Raw genomic sequence first — 16627 nt, 5'->3', positions numbered from 1 at the left:
AATTTTTTGAGTATAATAAAAATTTAAAATAATTGTTAATATTTTGGGTTGTTGTTTGAACTATTATACAAAAAAATCATAACCTATAATTAAAAGAGTACAATATGTTATTTTTGAAGGCTTTGTAAATTTGACATGACAGACCAAACCTTATATTTTTTAAAAACAAGTCAAATCAAACTTTTAATATAACTAGTATTAGGCTAATTATTCAATCCAGGTTTAAAATATTTTATATTGGCTTAATTTATTTAAGTTAAATCCTAATTTGCTCTTACTTGTTTACACCTCTACTCAATATAAATTGTATGATTGGATTTGAATTGGGCTACCTCAAAAACAGCTTGAGAAACCAGAAACACGAATTTGCAAAAAATGGAAATTATGTTTAGTTGTTTTCAACTAAAATTAAATTTGTTCCCAAACGAATGTTTAACAAAAAGTAAAATTTTATTTTTGTGATAGATTGAGAATTTCACATTAAATCTGACTATAAACTTATTTTAAGGATAACAATTTTTTTTAGCATAAATCCTTTTATTTCAAAAATTTTGACCAAAAATAGTTTTATAAACTCAAAACAATGTTTAGTACTTTGACATATGAAAATAATATGGAATACAATTCAAATTAATAATGTAAACAACAAAAGTAATCCAATGAGACAAATGTAAATATTTTTAATTATTTTCCTTCCTTATTGTATATACATAATAGAAATGTGCATTGATTTTTAGAAACATAATTCAAGATTTTTCAACAATTTGATAATAGAATTTTAAAGAGATGACAGATGCTGCTAGAACAACTATAGATAGGAATGTGAAAAATATTTAAAACAACCGAATCAAATCGTAATCAATTTAAGAATTAGATTATTTTGTTCAAACAGATTTTTTTTATATTCTATATTCTATTGTCTACCTTAAAATCACTTCATAATTAATTAAGAATCGAAACTGATTTGGAGAAAAAATTAAAATCAAACCAATTTATCAAAGTAAAAAATCAAAACCAATATAATTTTTTGAACCAAATTATTAAAACTGATTTGATTTGGCATAAAAATTGAATAGTAACATATCAATAGATGTGATTTATCCTACATTAAATTATATCATATGTGACATGTGTGTCTCACTATTTAAGATAAATAAAAATAAAAACCACAATACAATCTTGCGAAAAAATATAAAGGAGCAAACCACACCCAATGACAAAGCGTGAATGGTTGTAGCGCATGAGATTGAAGTAAATGCGAGTCAAATTACATTGGTAAAAGTTACCCTTAATTAATCTCCAAGGTAGCTGAGTTAATAACTAAGTTTCCAAAGGTTTGTTGGATAAAAGATTCAAATTCTGACTTAAGTAAATATTTAGAAAATTTGTGTCTCTCTCTCCAAATATTTGTTTAGAAGTTAAAATTTTTAGCTTTCAAAAAATAGACTTTTAACTTTTTTTTATGATTTTTTTTTAAAACAGGCATTCAAATAGATTTTTTATTTAAAAAAAAAAAAACTCTTTTTGAAAAGAAGAAAACCCTTCCATAGATACTCTACAGATTTTATAAAAAGTATAACTGAAGAGCGTTTCATAACTGTCCAACTGTCAAGTAGCTTAACCTATTATTTGACAACCCTACAGATTTGGATCGAACAACCGAGAGGTAAGCACGTATGTCCAATGTTCAATTTAGATTTGGATTATAAAGGTTCAAGTCAACCAAAAATACTTGGTTGCACCCTTTTTTATAGGTTAAAAATAATTATGCTCCGCTGTCACTTGAACGTTGGTTTTGGTTGGCAAAACTCACATGACTCTCACCTGCATCATTCAAATACAGAATAGGGTCACAGGGTCACACAAAAAAGAAAAAAAAGCAATTCCCCAAGTAGGAGGATATCATCATCAAAGAAGAAGAATCAAGAACTATATACCTTGGAAAAAATGTGCACCCCTTTTCTCTCATAACCATTTTTTTTTTTGCCAGTGCTGCCACCATTTGCTGATTCTGCTTCTGCTACTTACAATTTTTTCAAGTCTCAACATGGACGTTTCCCATAGAAAGAGAACTTTGCTTAAGGTCATTGTTCTTGGTGATAGTGGGTATGACATTTAGTTTTCTTTCTATCATTTTAACATTCCAAATTTTACTTCCTATTTTATTCTTCTTTCCGTGTTTCTTTGTCATTTCAATTCCTTTTTCTTCATCTTATTTTCAGGGTGGGGAAGACGTCTTTGATGAATCAGTATCCATTTGGCTTTTTCAGCAAAAAAAAGAAAAAAAAAGTGGAAGTTTGTTATTTTTCTGTAGTCAGTGATTCATTATTAATTCCAAATCATGAATGCTTTTGAGTTTTTCACTTTTTTCCATTTTGTTTTTGTTCCGTTTTTCCAAATTAGTCAATGTAAAGTCATGACCAATATTGGTATATGAGTTGGCAATCGTTGCTTGTGAGAAACATGGTTCAGGCCACAGCTGGCGAGTAATGATCGGGTGTTTAATGCCGCAAATTAGCACCGTAAATGAAAAAATGTTGCACATTCATAATAATTTTCTGTAGCAATTAGTATACCTATGGGAATAGACATAAATCTATAGCTCAAAATGGTTATTGTGTTTGACATGAGGCATGGAACTAGAAAGTCATTTTTTATATATTATTGTGGAACATTAACTTTCAGCTCAGATACGTTTATAAAAAATTCAGCCCGCAGTATAAAGCCACGATCGGTGCTGATTTTGTTACAAAGGAGATACAACTTGATGACAAACTCGTAACTTTGCAGGTGAGCATTTCAAATTTTCCTCGATTTTTTTTTTCTTTATATTTTATTTTACTTTCTTTTTGAGTAAACTGTGCGGTTATCAATTTTAGTATTTTTTTTTTTTGGTAAAACAATGAATACAAATATACAATCTTGTGGCAGATTTGGGATACGGCAGGACAGGAAAGGTTCCATAGTCTTGGTGCTGCATTTTACAGAGGAGCAGATTGCTGTGTTCTGGTATATGATGTAAATATACACAAGACATTTGATACACTAAACAATTGGCATGATGATTTTCTTAAGCAGGTGTGTTTGTGTACTGTATTCCAAGCCTCTTCTTTTTGTTTTTGCACATGTTGCAAGTGGTTTCTGTCTTTTTGTTTGGATGCATTGTTCTTAGTTGAAGCCAACATGGAGAGGTTATATGATTGTTGTTGCTAAATATTTTTGAAAAATCAATTTTTCATTCTGTAGGAATGACACTGTTTCTTCCTGTAATAAGGATTCGGTTCCATATACTGATTTTATTTTATTTTTAAGCATGATACCTACACTTGATTTGTGTTTGCAGGTAAAATACTTTTGTCATGTGACATGACAAAAAACGAACCCAATTTTTTTTACTTTAACTGATATAATGGCTTTCGCTTAATACCTTAAGCAATTCAACGAGAGTCACTTTAATGGTTTTATATTAAATTTCTTTAACACATTTTCTCACACATAAGAGTTCATTGGAATTAAAGGATGAATAATTCACAAATCCACCTACTTATACTAAGAAATTTCATTCTTAAATATTCATTAGAAAAATAGGAAGTTGAAGATCGAATTCGTGATCACTTGATTTTAGGCTTTGATACCATATTAAACAACCATGTTAACTACAAGCTCAAACTGTTATATGAATGCCGTATTAGTGATAATTTAGATAGTAGAGGGAACTAATTTGAGTAATTGGTTCAAATTCAAATTGCTGTTTAATCATGTGAAACTGACCTTCATCTAATCTACATTTTGGTATTTGACCTCAGACAGATGTGAATGATCGTGAAGCATTCCCCTTTGTATTACTTGGGAACAAGGTTGACGTAGCCGGTGGAAAGAGTAGAAGGGTATGGAAATAGCCCATGTTTTTATACAACGATTATATACAGATATTTGAACCACTTCATGCAAGGTATTTAAAGCGCTCACTATTAGCCCTGCTAGTTGTTGCAGGTTACTGAAAAGAAAGCAAGGGAATGGTGTGATTCTCGGGGAAACATACCATACTTTGAAACCTCTGCAAAAGAAGGCTACAATGTTGAGGAGGCTTTTTTATGTGTTGCTAAAATTGCACTACAAAATGAACATGAATTAGACATGTAAGAATCAACTTTGCATACTAGTATCTTTTATTTTTCTTTTTAGACCACTTAATTATCTTTAAATTCAATATGCATGCTTCTTCTACTCTGTTGTGGTAATTATTATCCAAATCCAATTCCTGTTAGGCGCTAATATTGTTCTGTTCGTTGCAGTTATTTTCGAGGAATCTCTGAAACTGTTTCAGAAGCAGAACAACGAAGTGGTTGTGCATGCTGAAGTTTGATGTTTAGAGGATGAATGTGTATGATTTTGTGCTCTGGTACAGTGTCATTTGGTTGAATAATTGGTCTTTATTTTAATCCCGAAATCGTTGCACGTTTCTAAATCTCAATATGCATGGAAAACCTTTCTCTTTTCTGTCGACACGAAATTTTAGTTTAATGCTCGAACCAAATAGTTATGTAAATCTTTTTTGAATATTTTATGGGAAAAATGCTTGTAGTTAGTTTACAGTTATGAATTTTTATAAAACTATATGTAGGTAAATGATAATTTATGACTTTTATAAAACATTATTTTGATTTTGCTATCAATTATACTATTTTTTTTAAAAGTCCATACCAAATTTATTTTCAAATATATTCAATACTGTAAAATTATTTATTTAATTTCTCCTCAGAAATTTAGAGGAGGCAAATCAAAACGTTCGCAGCAATTCTTTTCTTCTTAAAAGATGTATTTACACGTCATGCTCACAGGCATATTTAACTCTGAAATTTTCAATCACACTAGTATTTTAATGCACGTAGAAAAAAAAAATTGGTTTGTTTGTTTCATAAAAATCAACGTAAATTTAAATAAATTTTATAAATCAAATTTTTTAGGACACAAGTGAGTCCAAAAATCTGCAATAATAAATCTCTTGGAAGGTTTATAAAAAAAAAATCCCTTGGAAGAGATTTCAGGGGCATCTGTCTCTGTTTTTCAATCGCTCCCTGCTTTGCAGAATATGAAGAATCAACCATTGAAAGAAGGTGCAGGCAAAAAAAAAGAATACAGAAGATTTCAGAAAATAATCCGGATTAAGAGACTAATATGTAATTTACAAAAAAAATAAAATAAATAAACTCACTGATACATGTAAATTAAAAGAAATCGGTTGAAGCGTAAACACATGAATAATAAAAACATTTAATGACAAACATAATTTTACAATGCAGAATGTGTCTCTTCGTTTGTTTTAGTTGAAGATAGTTTATCATAAAGACATTTTATTAAACTTTTTTTTTCGTAATCAAACAAAGGAATAAATATTTCAAAATTTCAAGTAATAAGCTAATTATTATATATTAAATATTAGATATAGCAGAAGATTAACTTCAGAAGACAAAGAAGAAAAACAAACACAAATATTTAGATTATATTAAATATCATAACGTCAAATAATTAATATTTAACCTCATGTTAAACATTAGACAATCATCCACAATTGTACAATCAAACGTCAAATAAATATTAAGACATTGTATATTTCCTAATTGTCTAATAATTCTCAAATATATAGTTCAACAACACCCAGGAGAATATTGCTGCTACATAACTTCTTCTCTAGCAGCTCTGTCTTTCTCCAGCAAGGTGTCTCCAATTTCAGCAATAGAACTAATTAAAAAAAAATTGTTGGGGCACTATATTGTATTAATGATATAGAATATAGAAATAATATGTAGTAGAAAATTATAAACACATAAATAATGTGTAAGTACTTAACTCTTTCTCTATCTTAGTTTTTTTGTTAGGACGGTTAATTGAACAATTAAAATCTTCTTCCTTGACGGCATCAGATTTTAAAATCAATGGTGACAACAAAGTGGGGTAAACATCAGCAACATCGACACTAGCATATGTTTGAATCTCATCATCATGATAAGACATTAAAATTGTATAAAATTATGAAACGTTATATAAAAAATGCAAAAAAGATTTAATTGATAAAATTTGATTTTAATTTAAAGATACTGCAGCTCTTTCTGGATCTGTTGATACAACATCAGTGTCGCAAGCATTATCGAATGTCGCTTGATCTTGAAAATTAAAAATATTTTTAAAAATAATACAAAGTACTAATATAATCAAATAACGTTTGAAAATGAAAATAACATACATTCGGGTCAACAACAGACTTAAGGTATGATGCGATAATAGCTTCGCTGCAGCAAACTTTAGAAACTTGATATTTTGACTCCGTGTATGATTCCAAATTCTTCTTTTTCACGTTGACTTTGTATAACATGGATTTGTCATTAAGAACATTAAGCTCTTCCGGATAATGATCCAAATCACCACCTTGCATCAAAATGTTATACAAAGTTAATTTAATTGTGAAAAAAAGTAGCCAATGTTACTTTAGATAATTTTTTCTAATGTTCACCAAAACGACGTTATTTTGGATTGAAAAATTAAAAATTAGAATGATAAAGACTATCATATCCCTAAAATAAATTAAAATTATAAACACACCATGATTTTTGTCCTAAAACGACATTGTTTCGGTAAATATTAGACAAAATTTTCTAAAGTAACTTTAGAAAAAATGAACCCTTTAATTAAATAATTTTTCTTAAAGGAACCTTAGTGAACAAAAAATGCGGAGGAATTAGAATCAAACCCATTTGAAATGTTGCTCGCGTGAATCAGCAGCCTTCATTCCCAACAAAACAACACAGTCTCTATTGAACAGAAGGAAAAATGCAAAATTTGTGTTATCCACAACCCACACTTGAATAATGAATCTACAGACATTAACACTGCTTGTTTGGTTACGCATCACAAAGGAATAAGTGAAATGTGCAGTACTTTGTCATTGAAATGTTAAGATTCAAAACACGTTGAGGGCAATAACTTACTTTGGATGATAATCATCCCAATATTTTTGACAACTCTTACAATACCCTTTTTTTAAAATTAGAATAAACAAAATACTGACATTTCTTACAGGACTTGTACCACCAGTTGTATTTCAATTCAATCGACTTTATGGCTCCAAAAGTAATGCACGTCATAACCTAGCATATGAATAATAAGAACATAAGAACATAAAAAACACAATCCAATAAAGATATGGGAAATCACTCATCAGTTGTGAAAATATACATCATTACAATTCTTAATATTACTTATACACTTCCTTTCGGTATTCTTCAAAAACTCATTTTCAAAAGAATATGAAGATTGAGGGGACAACTGAGTCAACCCCATACTATTTTCCATCGAATCAGATGAAAGCTTAAAACCTAATTACATAACATAGAATAGAATCAAGGCATAAACGAAAATGAATGCTTTTGGAAAGACACATCCGACTATATTAAATTACATGTTCTTCAAAGTATATATGACACTTTTCTTTGAAGTTCATAGTCTCTGATACATTGGACTAAAAAAGAATCCTTGTGGTATATTTTATATTTGTTATTCCCATTTTACCTATACATTCAAAAAAACAAATACAATAAGACACAGAAAAAATAGTATAACACAGAAATTGAACAATACACACTCAAACAAAAACATAAAATGAGAAAGAACTATCAGTAAAAATATTCCTAAAACCCTTTATCCTTGCAAGTTGTATCATGATCATATTCTGAGGAGATTTATTATCTGCAAAAAAGTTTGTACTTGATCTACATACTGCTCCCACAAAGTACACTCAAGCTTGTATCCCCTATTTCGCAGTTGTTGTAAGAGATTATGTTATATATTTAAACACATTTAACAAAGAAGAGATCTATATAAATGTACGATAAACATAAACACCTTAGGTTGTTAAGCTCTAACACAACCATTTTCATTTTCCTACCGGAGATAACATGCTCACGAACTTTTCCAATTTCTGACAGTAAACCAATAACGTCTACAAAACAAAAAAAGTTGGACATACGATAATATCATTAGAAATACCCCTAAAACCTTTTATCCTTGCAAGCCGGACTATGATCACATTATGAGGAGATTCATTATCTTCCAAAAAAGTTTGTACTTGATCTACATACTGCTCCCACAAAGTACACTCGAGCTTGTGTTCCCTATTTCGCAGTGGTTGTAAGAAATCATGTTATATATTTAAACACATTTAACCAAGAAGAAATCTATATAAACATACGATAAACATAAATACCTTAGGTTGTCAAGCTCTAACACAACCATTTTCATTTTTCTACCGGAGACAATATGCTCACGAACTTCCCCAATTTCTGACAGTAAACTAATGAGGTATACAAAACAAAGAAGTTGGACATATGACAATCTTAAAAATAAAACAAATAAGTGAATAATATCAAAGACAAAATATATTACCCACTAAATAATGATAGTCAGGTGCTTCTTTCTCAATTATGTCAAATCAAGAAAATCGAATCCATTGGCAAGAAAAGTAACATCAACAATCGATTTAACATTCGTCCTCAAGTTGGAAGACAGACGATAATCATGCCTAGTTGGCCTGAAATTATCATTGTTTAAACTAACTCCAAAATTTCTGATAAAATAGATATCTCCTTCGCGAATTTTATTCCAGAATCGTAAAGAACCTTTCGTAGTAGCATGGATCCTTCTACCCTACAAAACACACGCAATAATAAAATAATGAAAACCAAATTATATCATTTCACAACATTTATGCCAAATAGAAACCAAAAGTATTACTTGTTCATCCAATAGAACCATCTCCACATTGTCATCAAAATCTTTCCGATACAAATTATGAACCTTCCAAGTCCTAATCACCCTAACCTTAATCTTCCACTTTTTTTTTGGTAGGATTAAGATCCTTATAAAATCGTATTTGGAATACATAAGCAGAAGAATAGTGTGAGAAAAAGAAGAAGAAAAACATACATAGAACAAAAGAAATATGTACACAAAAGCCAACTTTTCAAAGAATGGAGTAATTTTTTGCTAGGGTTTTGGATGGAGCAAAATAAGATAAATGTCTCGTTTAAGTAAGGAAAAAAAGGAAACCAAATATGATGGCTAATTAATCCTTTGATTAGCGCACCATCACTTCCCAATCATATTGGATAATTTCATTTTTTTATCAAATCAATCTAATTAATTGACTTCCTTAATTTTCTTCATTGTCACAAATTCTAATTTCATGACTATATTTAAATTCAATTTTCAAATTCGAAATTCAAAATTAGAATTCAAATTAATTTTATGAATTTATTATTTAAATTAATTAGGTTGCACCATGGATCAAGTCTCACTTGACTCATGACGCATATAATTTAAATTTTTTTAAAAACTTGCTTAAGATGAAAAGTTTACACTTTTCAAACGAATCCAAATTATTGTATGAATTACACGTGGCAAAACTTTTCACATAATGACTCTGAAATATAATATAGTACATATTAGCAGATAGAAAAATAGGCAATGGCCAAATGAGCTTTGCAAAGTTAGAAAAAAAAAATTATTTAAAGGGAATAATATTTGTCTTTTTAAAGGATTTAAAATTGTGTTATTTTAGTTAAAATTATTGTGCGTTATGATAAAAGAAATAATTACATAATAGAAATTATGGTGAGAGATTTTTTCTTAATTTAAATATTAAATAAAATGCAGTAATTTTAACTGTCTATTAAAATATATTTTTAAGATTATTTTTTTTTAATTTGAAATTAATTTAATAATAAGAAAACATTTGAAAAAATGAAAGAATATTTTAAGGGATTAATGTTTGTCCTTTTTAAGAATATAAAATTGTGTCATTTTAGTCAAAACTACTCTGTTTCATAGTGAGAGAAACAAAAATCATTGTAGGAGAAAGTGAGAGATTTTTTATCTAATTTAAATAAAAAATAACAATTTTAACTAAAATAACTATCCTTTGAAATGATAAATATTTTTTTCTATATTTTAAGGGCTTAATGTTTTTACATTGAACGCAGATAATTATCTCCATTCACTCCTAAAATGACTTCGTTTTGGGATTGAATGATTAAAAAGTTATAATGATAAAGACAATTGTAATCTTGAAATAAATTAAAGGTACAAAACGCCTTGTATTCACTGCACAAAAAATGAACTCATATTTTAATAGTATTTCTTTTTTGTTGAAATGCAAGAATATTTTTATTTTATTTTTTGGATACAAAAATGATGGCAAAGTGAGCAACCACTCCGAGTCGGGCAGTCGCTAAAGCTCTCCCCAAGTAGGCGAGTCCAATATTCAAATCTTTCTCACTTCATTGGCAGGAATTTGTCCTGAGATCTATTGACCACTAGACCAACCTACTTTGGGTGAAATGCAAGAATTCTAGCATCTCAGCCCAACCCCTTTCAACCAATGTTATTATTTCATTTACTTTTTTAAATAAATGAAATAATATTTTTTATTATATCCTAAAAAATTTAAGGGTTTGATGTTTCTCCTTTTAAATGATATAGAATTGTATCATTTTAAGTGAGGAAAAGATACAAACAATATCAATCATAAGAGAAGAAAGTTGGTGATTTTTTTTATTTAAATTTTAAATAAAAATATTAATTTGTGTCTTTATTTCACTTAAAATGATACAACTCTATGTCATTTAAAAGGACAAATATTTTTAAAAAATATATTTTTCATGTTACATGAGATAATTTATTTCATGTAACACACAAAAAAGTGAGTGGGCCGTGGGACACATTTTTTTTAGTGAATCTTAGCTATTTTTTTGTAAGTTGCGTATTTGCATGTAGGGGTGTTAACGGGCCGAGCCGAGTCGAGCCGAACTTTGGTCTTAAAAAGCTAAGCCTGTGTTTATATATGTCAGCCTGACCAAGTTTGTTACATGTTATGAATATAATTATCGGTCTGTGGCATGACTTGTTTACAAAAAATAAAAGCCTGATTTAGCATGTTAGTCTGTCTTAAAAAAATAAGACAACAAAAATTTATCCAAATAAAATATACAATTAATAAGACTAGTAATTCTATAAATATTCATAAATTCAATGTATATCGAAACAACATAATATAGAACAAAATCATTCGAAAAATCTGTTTAACCAATAAAATAGGATAAAATGGATTGAGGAGAGAGAGTTATTACAAATAGTATAAAAAATAAAAATTAATATACCAGGCCAACTTAAGAGGCTCTAAGACCGAACTTTTGAATTAGAGCCTGAAGTCTTTTTATTAAACGAGCTTTTATACAAGTCCAAGCTTGGTTCCAACAATCAATTTTAGGCATATAAGCTCACACCTTCACGAGTTAAGTCAAAAGCCTTCATTTATCACTTTTACTTACATGAGATAATTTGTTTCGTGTAGAAAAATCAAACCCAACATTTTGCCCAAAATTTAAACAATAATATAATAATCTTGTTTCATTCTATTTTATCAGGTGAGTGATTCAGGTCCTCACATAATCAGATGTAATACGGAAGTTATTTTCTTTCTCAATTTATTTATTTATTTATTCTGGTATAATGAAGTTTAAAAAAAATTTGAGGGCCCCAAAATTGCGTAGAAATATCAAAATCAGAAATGCGAGACACAATGACTGAAATTTGAAGGTTAAGGAAGGAATTCAATTATTACTGCTTGGCGTTCTCTCCAATGGCTTTCTCCGCAATTTCTATGCACTGTTCCCAGTTTATTCGCTTTCCCATCTCCGTTCCTCAAACTCAAACTCAAACTCAAACTTCACTCTCTTTTCAATTTTCACCATCAAATCTCAATCGCCCGAAAAAGCCACTCTCAATTCGATCAGTTTCAGTTCCCGGTACGCCTTTTTCCCCCTTCTTATCATTTATTTCGTGTTTTGCACCATTTTCTACTCGTATAGGGTTCCTAATCATTTTGTTTACTCCTTTACGAAGATGCTGTTAATTTATATGTTAATTAACAACATCAGTAACAATATCAATATCAAAATTATTGGCTTCTTAAGTGATTAAATAATTTCATCGAAAATAACATGATGGCGGAAATTATTTTCGTTGAATACGATAAATCTTCATATAATTAGTGCTGGAACTCTTTCTTTTTAACTTTTGTTTCATTATCTGCCATATTGACCTAGAATGGAGATTTGTTACCCTTTCATTTAAGTACTTTTTTGCTTCCTTAATAATTATTTTATACTGCAAAGAAAGGAAATATTAAGAGTTTAAATTAGTATATTTACACTTTCATATAATGATGAATTAGCACGTCGTTAGAGGAGTTTGACTTCCTAGGTAGTTGTTGTGAATTGTGATAGTTGAAGTCCTTTAATGATTTAGCATTCCGTGATTAGACAATGGTGTAAAGAAGTTTTATATTGACAGTCGTTCATAATTAGACATTATATTTCATATATTAGGTTTTTGATAATGATGGATAATAGGCATTTTGAATTTCCTGACCCTAAGGACTATCTCAGCAAGTTCTTTGGAGTGCTCTAAGTATATCCAAGAAAATGCAGAAATTTTCTGTTATCGTCATTCACTCTGGTTTTAATATCATTAGTACAACAGAATACTTTGGATTTTGTTGTATACTAGTTGTGTGCTTTGTGAAATAGGTTTTTTTCCCCTTACTCTGCACTTATTCAATTTTTACTTTTGTTCCTCCTTTCAATATTTTTCAGCTGCACCAACATCTGGGGCACTGGCACCTGCAATTTTGCTTACGGATAATGCACTGAAGCACTTGAATAAGATGAGGTCTGAACGAAATGAAGATTTGTGTTTAAGAATGGGTGTCAAACAGGGTGGTTGCTCTGGTATGTCATACACAATGGATTTTGAGGACAGGGCAAAAGCAAGGCCTGATGACTCCGTCATTGAATACAAAGGCTTTGTAATTGGTATGGATTCATATTCTGTTTCTTATTGTTTACAGTTATAATCCATAAGGTAGGATGAATTTAATTTTTGGTTTGGGGGGTTTTGGGGGTGGGGGGATATGGTTAAAATATATGGCATGCTTTAGCTATATCCGTTATCTGCTATTTTTCAGGTTGGTTTGTCAAGCTTGCCATTGCACTTCACCTCACAAATTGTAACACCATAACTTCTGGTGTAAAATTATTCTCATTTTGCTATTTGACCAAGATAAAACGTGTATGTGCACCAGTTGCAAATTTATAGTTGGAGGATATTAAACGGGTTGTAGTAGTGATGAAAATCCTATTATATGTTTTTACGCACTCGGAGTTTTTGGTTCAAAGTGGGTATACATAACTGTTTTTAGGCTTTTAGGTTTTAGCATGCAAAAATATCTTACTTTATTCTTTTCTTGGGGACAGGGAGGGATTCTACAGAGTTACAAGCAGTTTCAAACTTAAAATGGAAGTACTGTTTAATGGCCAGAGACTTAGTGATTTTATTTAAATTGAACATTTTCTCTTACAGGAATTCCTGGATCCAACTTCCAACTATCACAACAGTTTTTGGCCATTCTTTTTGCTTCATGTGTCAACTAAGTGTAATTTGTGATAGTATTATTTTCAAGAAATGCAGGCCAACCACTTACTAGCTCTATGTTGATTCAGCAGTAAAAGATTTAATTCTTGGAGTAAATTGAAAACTTGGTCCCCTCAACATGATTTTCTTTACTTCCTTTTAAGCTTCGTTTTCTAGAGTTTTTGTAGCTCTGAGGATTGAACAGCATTCAAAACTTGTTTTTAAATCTGCATTTGCATTGCTTCCAGTAATTAAGCTTGCTGTATTAGGTATGTAAAAGAAGGAAGAATGATCAAACTGTGTCCCACTTTATGCAAAAGCAAAAATGATGTATGGATATGGTGACTATGATATAGGAGACTTTTCTCTGTATAATTCTATTATTAATGTGCCAACTACAGCGCTGCTCGATGTTTCAATATTTGTCAAGTCTCAACTCTTCATAAGCCACTGAAAGATTTCTCCATTTGTTTTCGCAGTTTGTGATCCTAAGAGTCTACTCTTTCTATTCGGCATGCAATTAGATTACAGCGATGCTCTGATTGGGGGAGGCTTCTCTTTCAAGAATCCTAATGCGTCACAAACCTGTGGATGTGGTAAATCCTTTGCTGCAGAAATGTAAAATCATGTTTGTATAGACAGTAGTTATAATAAGGTGATTTTACTCTAGCAATACTTTGGATTAATATAGACTTTTATAACTAACAAAATTACATTTACATGAAATGTCATGAACAAATTACTGAATTTGTTATATATTCCTATTTCTGTATACGTTTGTTGCCCTGCATTGGCTGATTGATTAGGTCTATATACTCATTCATAGTATCTTTTCTGTTTGTCATCTTATAATGTATAAGTACGGGATAAGCAGAACTACCAATTACCGTACCACTTTCTCTTGATGCATCAATGTAGGACATGAAGGGAGCACTCGAAACTACCTGCGTAAAGTGTTGTATTTTATGCAACTCGTTACTGGTGATTCTTAACTTGAGATGTTTTCTTATCGATAACTCTTTTTTTTGGGTGTATCATAGTATCATATGAAGAGGAGAGATATTTTATCACGTTTGAAATGCAAATGCATGAGGTAAGACTTTTTTACTGTGTCATCGGTGCTTTCACAAGTAAGTGAAAGTTGAGCTAATCGTAGGACATTGAAGTTTCTATGTTTATTTACTGGTATGAACTTTTTATTTTTCTCCCAATCACTGAAGTGAATTGAAAAGTGTTTATTCTTGATTTCTTATTGAAGGATTTTTTACTTTCCTTTTAATGATATTACTAGAAAAATTGACTCGTTTACATAATATAATAGATAACGATTTTAATCAATCGACTGCGGAATTTTATGCTGATCATGTAATATCAATTTTATAAAACTTAAACAATCATAATTATGTAATTTAATTGATAATATTATATGTTAATTTGATTTGTTGGTTTAGTATTTTTCATATTGTAGGAGATAAATTTATCTTTTAAAACATATAATTTATGTTTTTCTTTTTTCTCCTTATATGGGTTCACATAAGCTTCACACACTTTAATATGTATGTATGAGATAAATTTATCTCCTATAATATGAGAAATATGAAACCCTTTAGTTTATATCTGTATTTTCTTATAGAGCTGTTGAAATAGACCCTAGACCATCCCATTAGCTCATGTCCGTGTAGGTTAGGGCCAAAAAGTCCGCAGGATCAAATGAATCTTAATAATAAAGGTCTACATGGGCCAAAAGCCTTATGGGTTAGAGTCAGCTTGCGGGCTATTTAAAATTATAATTTCATAAATTTTATTTTATCATATTCAATATATTTTTTTAACAAATATACAAGTGAAAATGTTAACAAAATTTTAATATAAGTGAAAATTTAGTTATTACTAAATTTATTATTAAAGGAGGCCTCAAATAAAGATTTTTTCACTAGGAGTCCTAATAAAATACAATAACTCTAGTGGAAAAATGAAAACTAAAAGTATCAATGGAAAAATAATCTTAATACCAGCATTGAATAATTGTTTTTAGTATGCTATATATTTGAAAGTGAAATCATTGATTTTCTTCAACTACTACCATTACAAAAAAAAATTAGCTATCATTATCCACAAAATTACTAAGGTGTATTTATACAATAAGTTTCAATTCAAATTTGGATATATAACACACTTAGATGTCAATAGAAAATTTTATTTTTATTAAAATACAGATGAAATTCTCTGTTGAAATATATCACTACTGAAAAATTCATTTTTATTGTAAAATATTATGGATAATCTTTCACATTGTTCATAAATGTGACTCTTTATTTTTCATGACCTCTCATGTATTCTATAATCATCACATTAATGAAGTGTTGAATTGTAGAATACGTCCAAAAGGAGTATTGTAAAATATTATAGATGACCTTTCACATAACATGTGACTCTTTGTTTTTCATTACTTTTGATGTATTTTATAACCATCACACTAATAATGTGTTGTATTGTAGAATACATTCTAGGAGGAGTGTTTTAAATATTATGGATGGCTTTTTACATGGTTCATAACATGTGAATCTTTATTTTTCATGATCTTTGATGTATTTTACAACCATCACACTAACGATGTGTTGAATTGTAAATTTTTTTCCAATTATGTGTAGAGTCCTATATAAAGACATATCATGAATGAAAGAAGTGATACTTGATGAATTCAAATATAATGATATTTTCTTATATTCAAGAGCTCATATTTTCTTATCTTATTCTTCCTTTGATTTTCTTTTTACACTTCATTTCTTTTTTTTCATATTTCACTTTCTGTTATATTCTTCATCAAATCCACAATAATGTTTACTTATATTATGTTTATAATTTATTTTATATTTATAAATATTTAAATTTATATAGTTTTTAGTTTTTTAAATAATGAGAATTTTGATGAAGGAAAAAATTTGGCCTACGTGCCAACTCTAATCAAGCCCAAAAAATCATAAACTTTGAGAGTTAAGACACAAAAAATCCTAATGGGTTAAGATTAAATATAGGACTTTACGGGTTAGTTCACGGGCTTCAGCCCATTTTCACATCTCTATTTTCTTATATAAAATTGGGA

The 16627-nt window shown here is 29.5% G+C and overlaps 2 protein-coding genes across 4 annotated transcripts; both read left to right on the top strand.

The window, feature by feature from the left end:
• The first annotated feature begins 1971 nt into the window (after positions 1-1971).
• LOC133290138 (ras-related protein Rab7) lies at positions 1972-4566 on the top strand. 3 transcript variants are annotated; one of them, XM_061488201.1, is made up of 7 exons: positions 1972-2106; positions 2223-2249; positions 2691-2790; positions 2932-3078; positions 3807-3887; positions 3994-4139; positions 4296-4566. In XM_061488201.1, the coding sequence occupies exons 1-7, from the start codon at positions 2048-2050 to the stop codon at positions 4357-4359; spliced, it is 624 nt and encodes a 207-aa protein (XP_061344185.1). In that variant the 5' UTR covers positions 1972-2047; the 3' UTR covers positions 4360-4566. The 3 variants fall into 3 exon arrangements, with proteins under 3 accessions (XP_061344185.1, XP_061344192.1, XP_061344181.1); XM_061488208.1 differs by having other exon boundaries at positions 2932-3093; XM_061488197.1 differs by having other exon boundaries at positions 2932-3115; positions 3811-3887.
• A 7051-nt stretch (positions 4567-11617) lies between these two features.
• LOC133290499 (iron-sulfur assembly protein IscA, chloroplastic) lies at positions 11618-14309 on the top strand. The gene is made up of 3 exons (XM_061488591.1): positions 11618-11858; positions 12708-12926; positions 14004-14309. Exons 1-3 carry the CDS (start codon positions 11693-11695, stop codon positions 14144-14146), a joined length of 528 nt encoding a protein of 175 aa, XP_061344575.1. The 5' UTR covers positions 11618-11692; the 3' UTR covers positions 14147-14309.
• Positions 14310-16627: the final 2318 nt, after the last annotated feature.

This window comes from Gastrolobium bilobum, unplaced genomic scaffold, assembly GCF_033153095.1.
Source record: "Gastrolobium bilobum isolate Gb01-03AN ecotype WA unplaced genomic scaffold, APGP_CSIRO_Gbil_v1 utg4377, whole genome shotgun sequence".
NCBI classification, from domain to species: domain Eukaryota; kingdom Viridiplantae; phylum Streptophyta; class Magnoliopsida; order Fabales; family Fabaceae; genus Gastrolobium; species Gastrolobium bilobum.
The sequence above is the reverse complement of the archived record's forward strand: the minus strand, read 5'-3'. Positions and strand labels throughout refer to the sequence as shown.

Excerpts from the sequence above, each read along its gene's own strand:
- LOC133290138 (XM_061488197.1), top strand. The coding sequence starts at position 2,048 with ATGGACGTTTCCCATAGAAAGAGAACTTTGCTTAAGGTCATTGTTCTT. Across the intron at positions 2,107-2,222 it reads ATTGTTCTTGGTGATAGTGG|GGTGGGGAAGACGTCTTTGA; the intron begins GTATGACATTTA and ends TCTTATTTTCAG. Across the intron at positions 3,116-3,810 it reads ATTCCAAGCCTCTTCTTTTT|ATGTGAATGATCGTGAAGCA; the intron begins GTTTTTGCACAT and ends GACCTCAGACAG.
- LOC133290499 (XM_061488591.1), top strand. The coding sequence starts at position 11,693 with ATGGCTTTCTCCGCAATTTCTATGCACTGTTCCCAGTTTATTCGCTTT. Across the intron at positions 11,859-12,707 it reads TCGATCAGTTTCAGTTCCCG|CTGCACCAACATCTGGGGCA; the intron begins GTACGCCTTTTT and ends AATATTTTTCAG. Across the intron at positions 12,927-14,003 it reads ATACAAAGGCTTTGTAATTG|TTTGTGATCCTAAGAGTCTA; the intron begins GTATGGATTCAT and ends TTGTTTTCGCAG.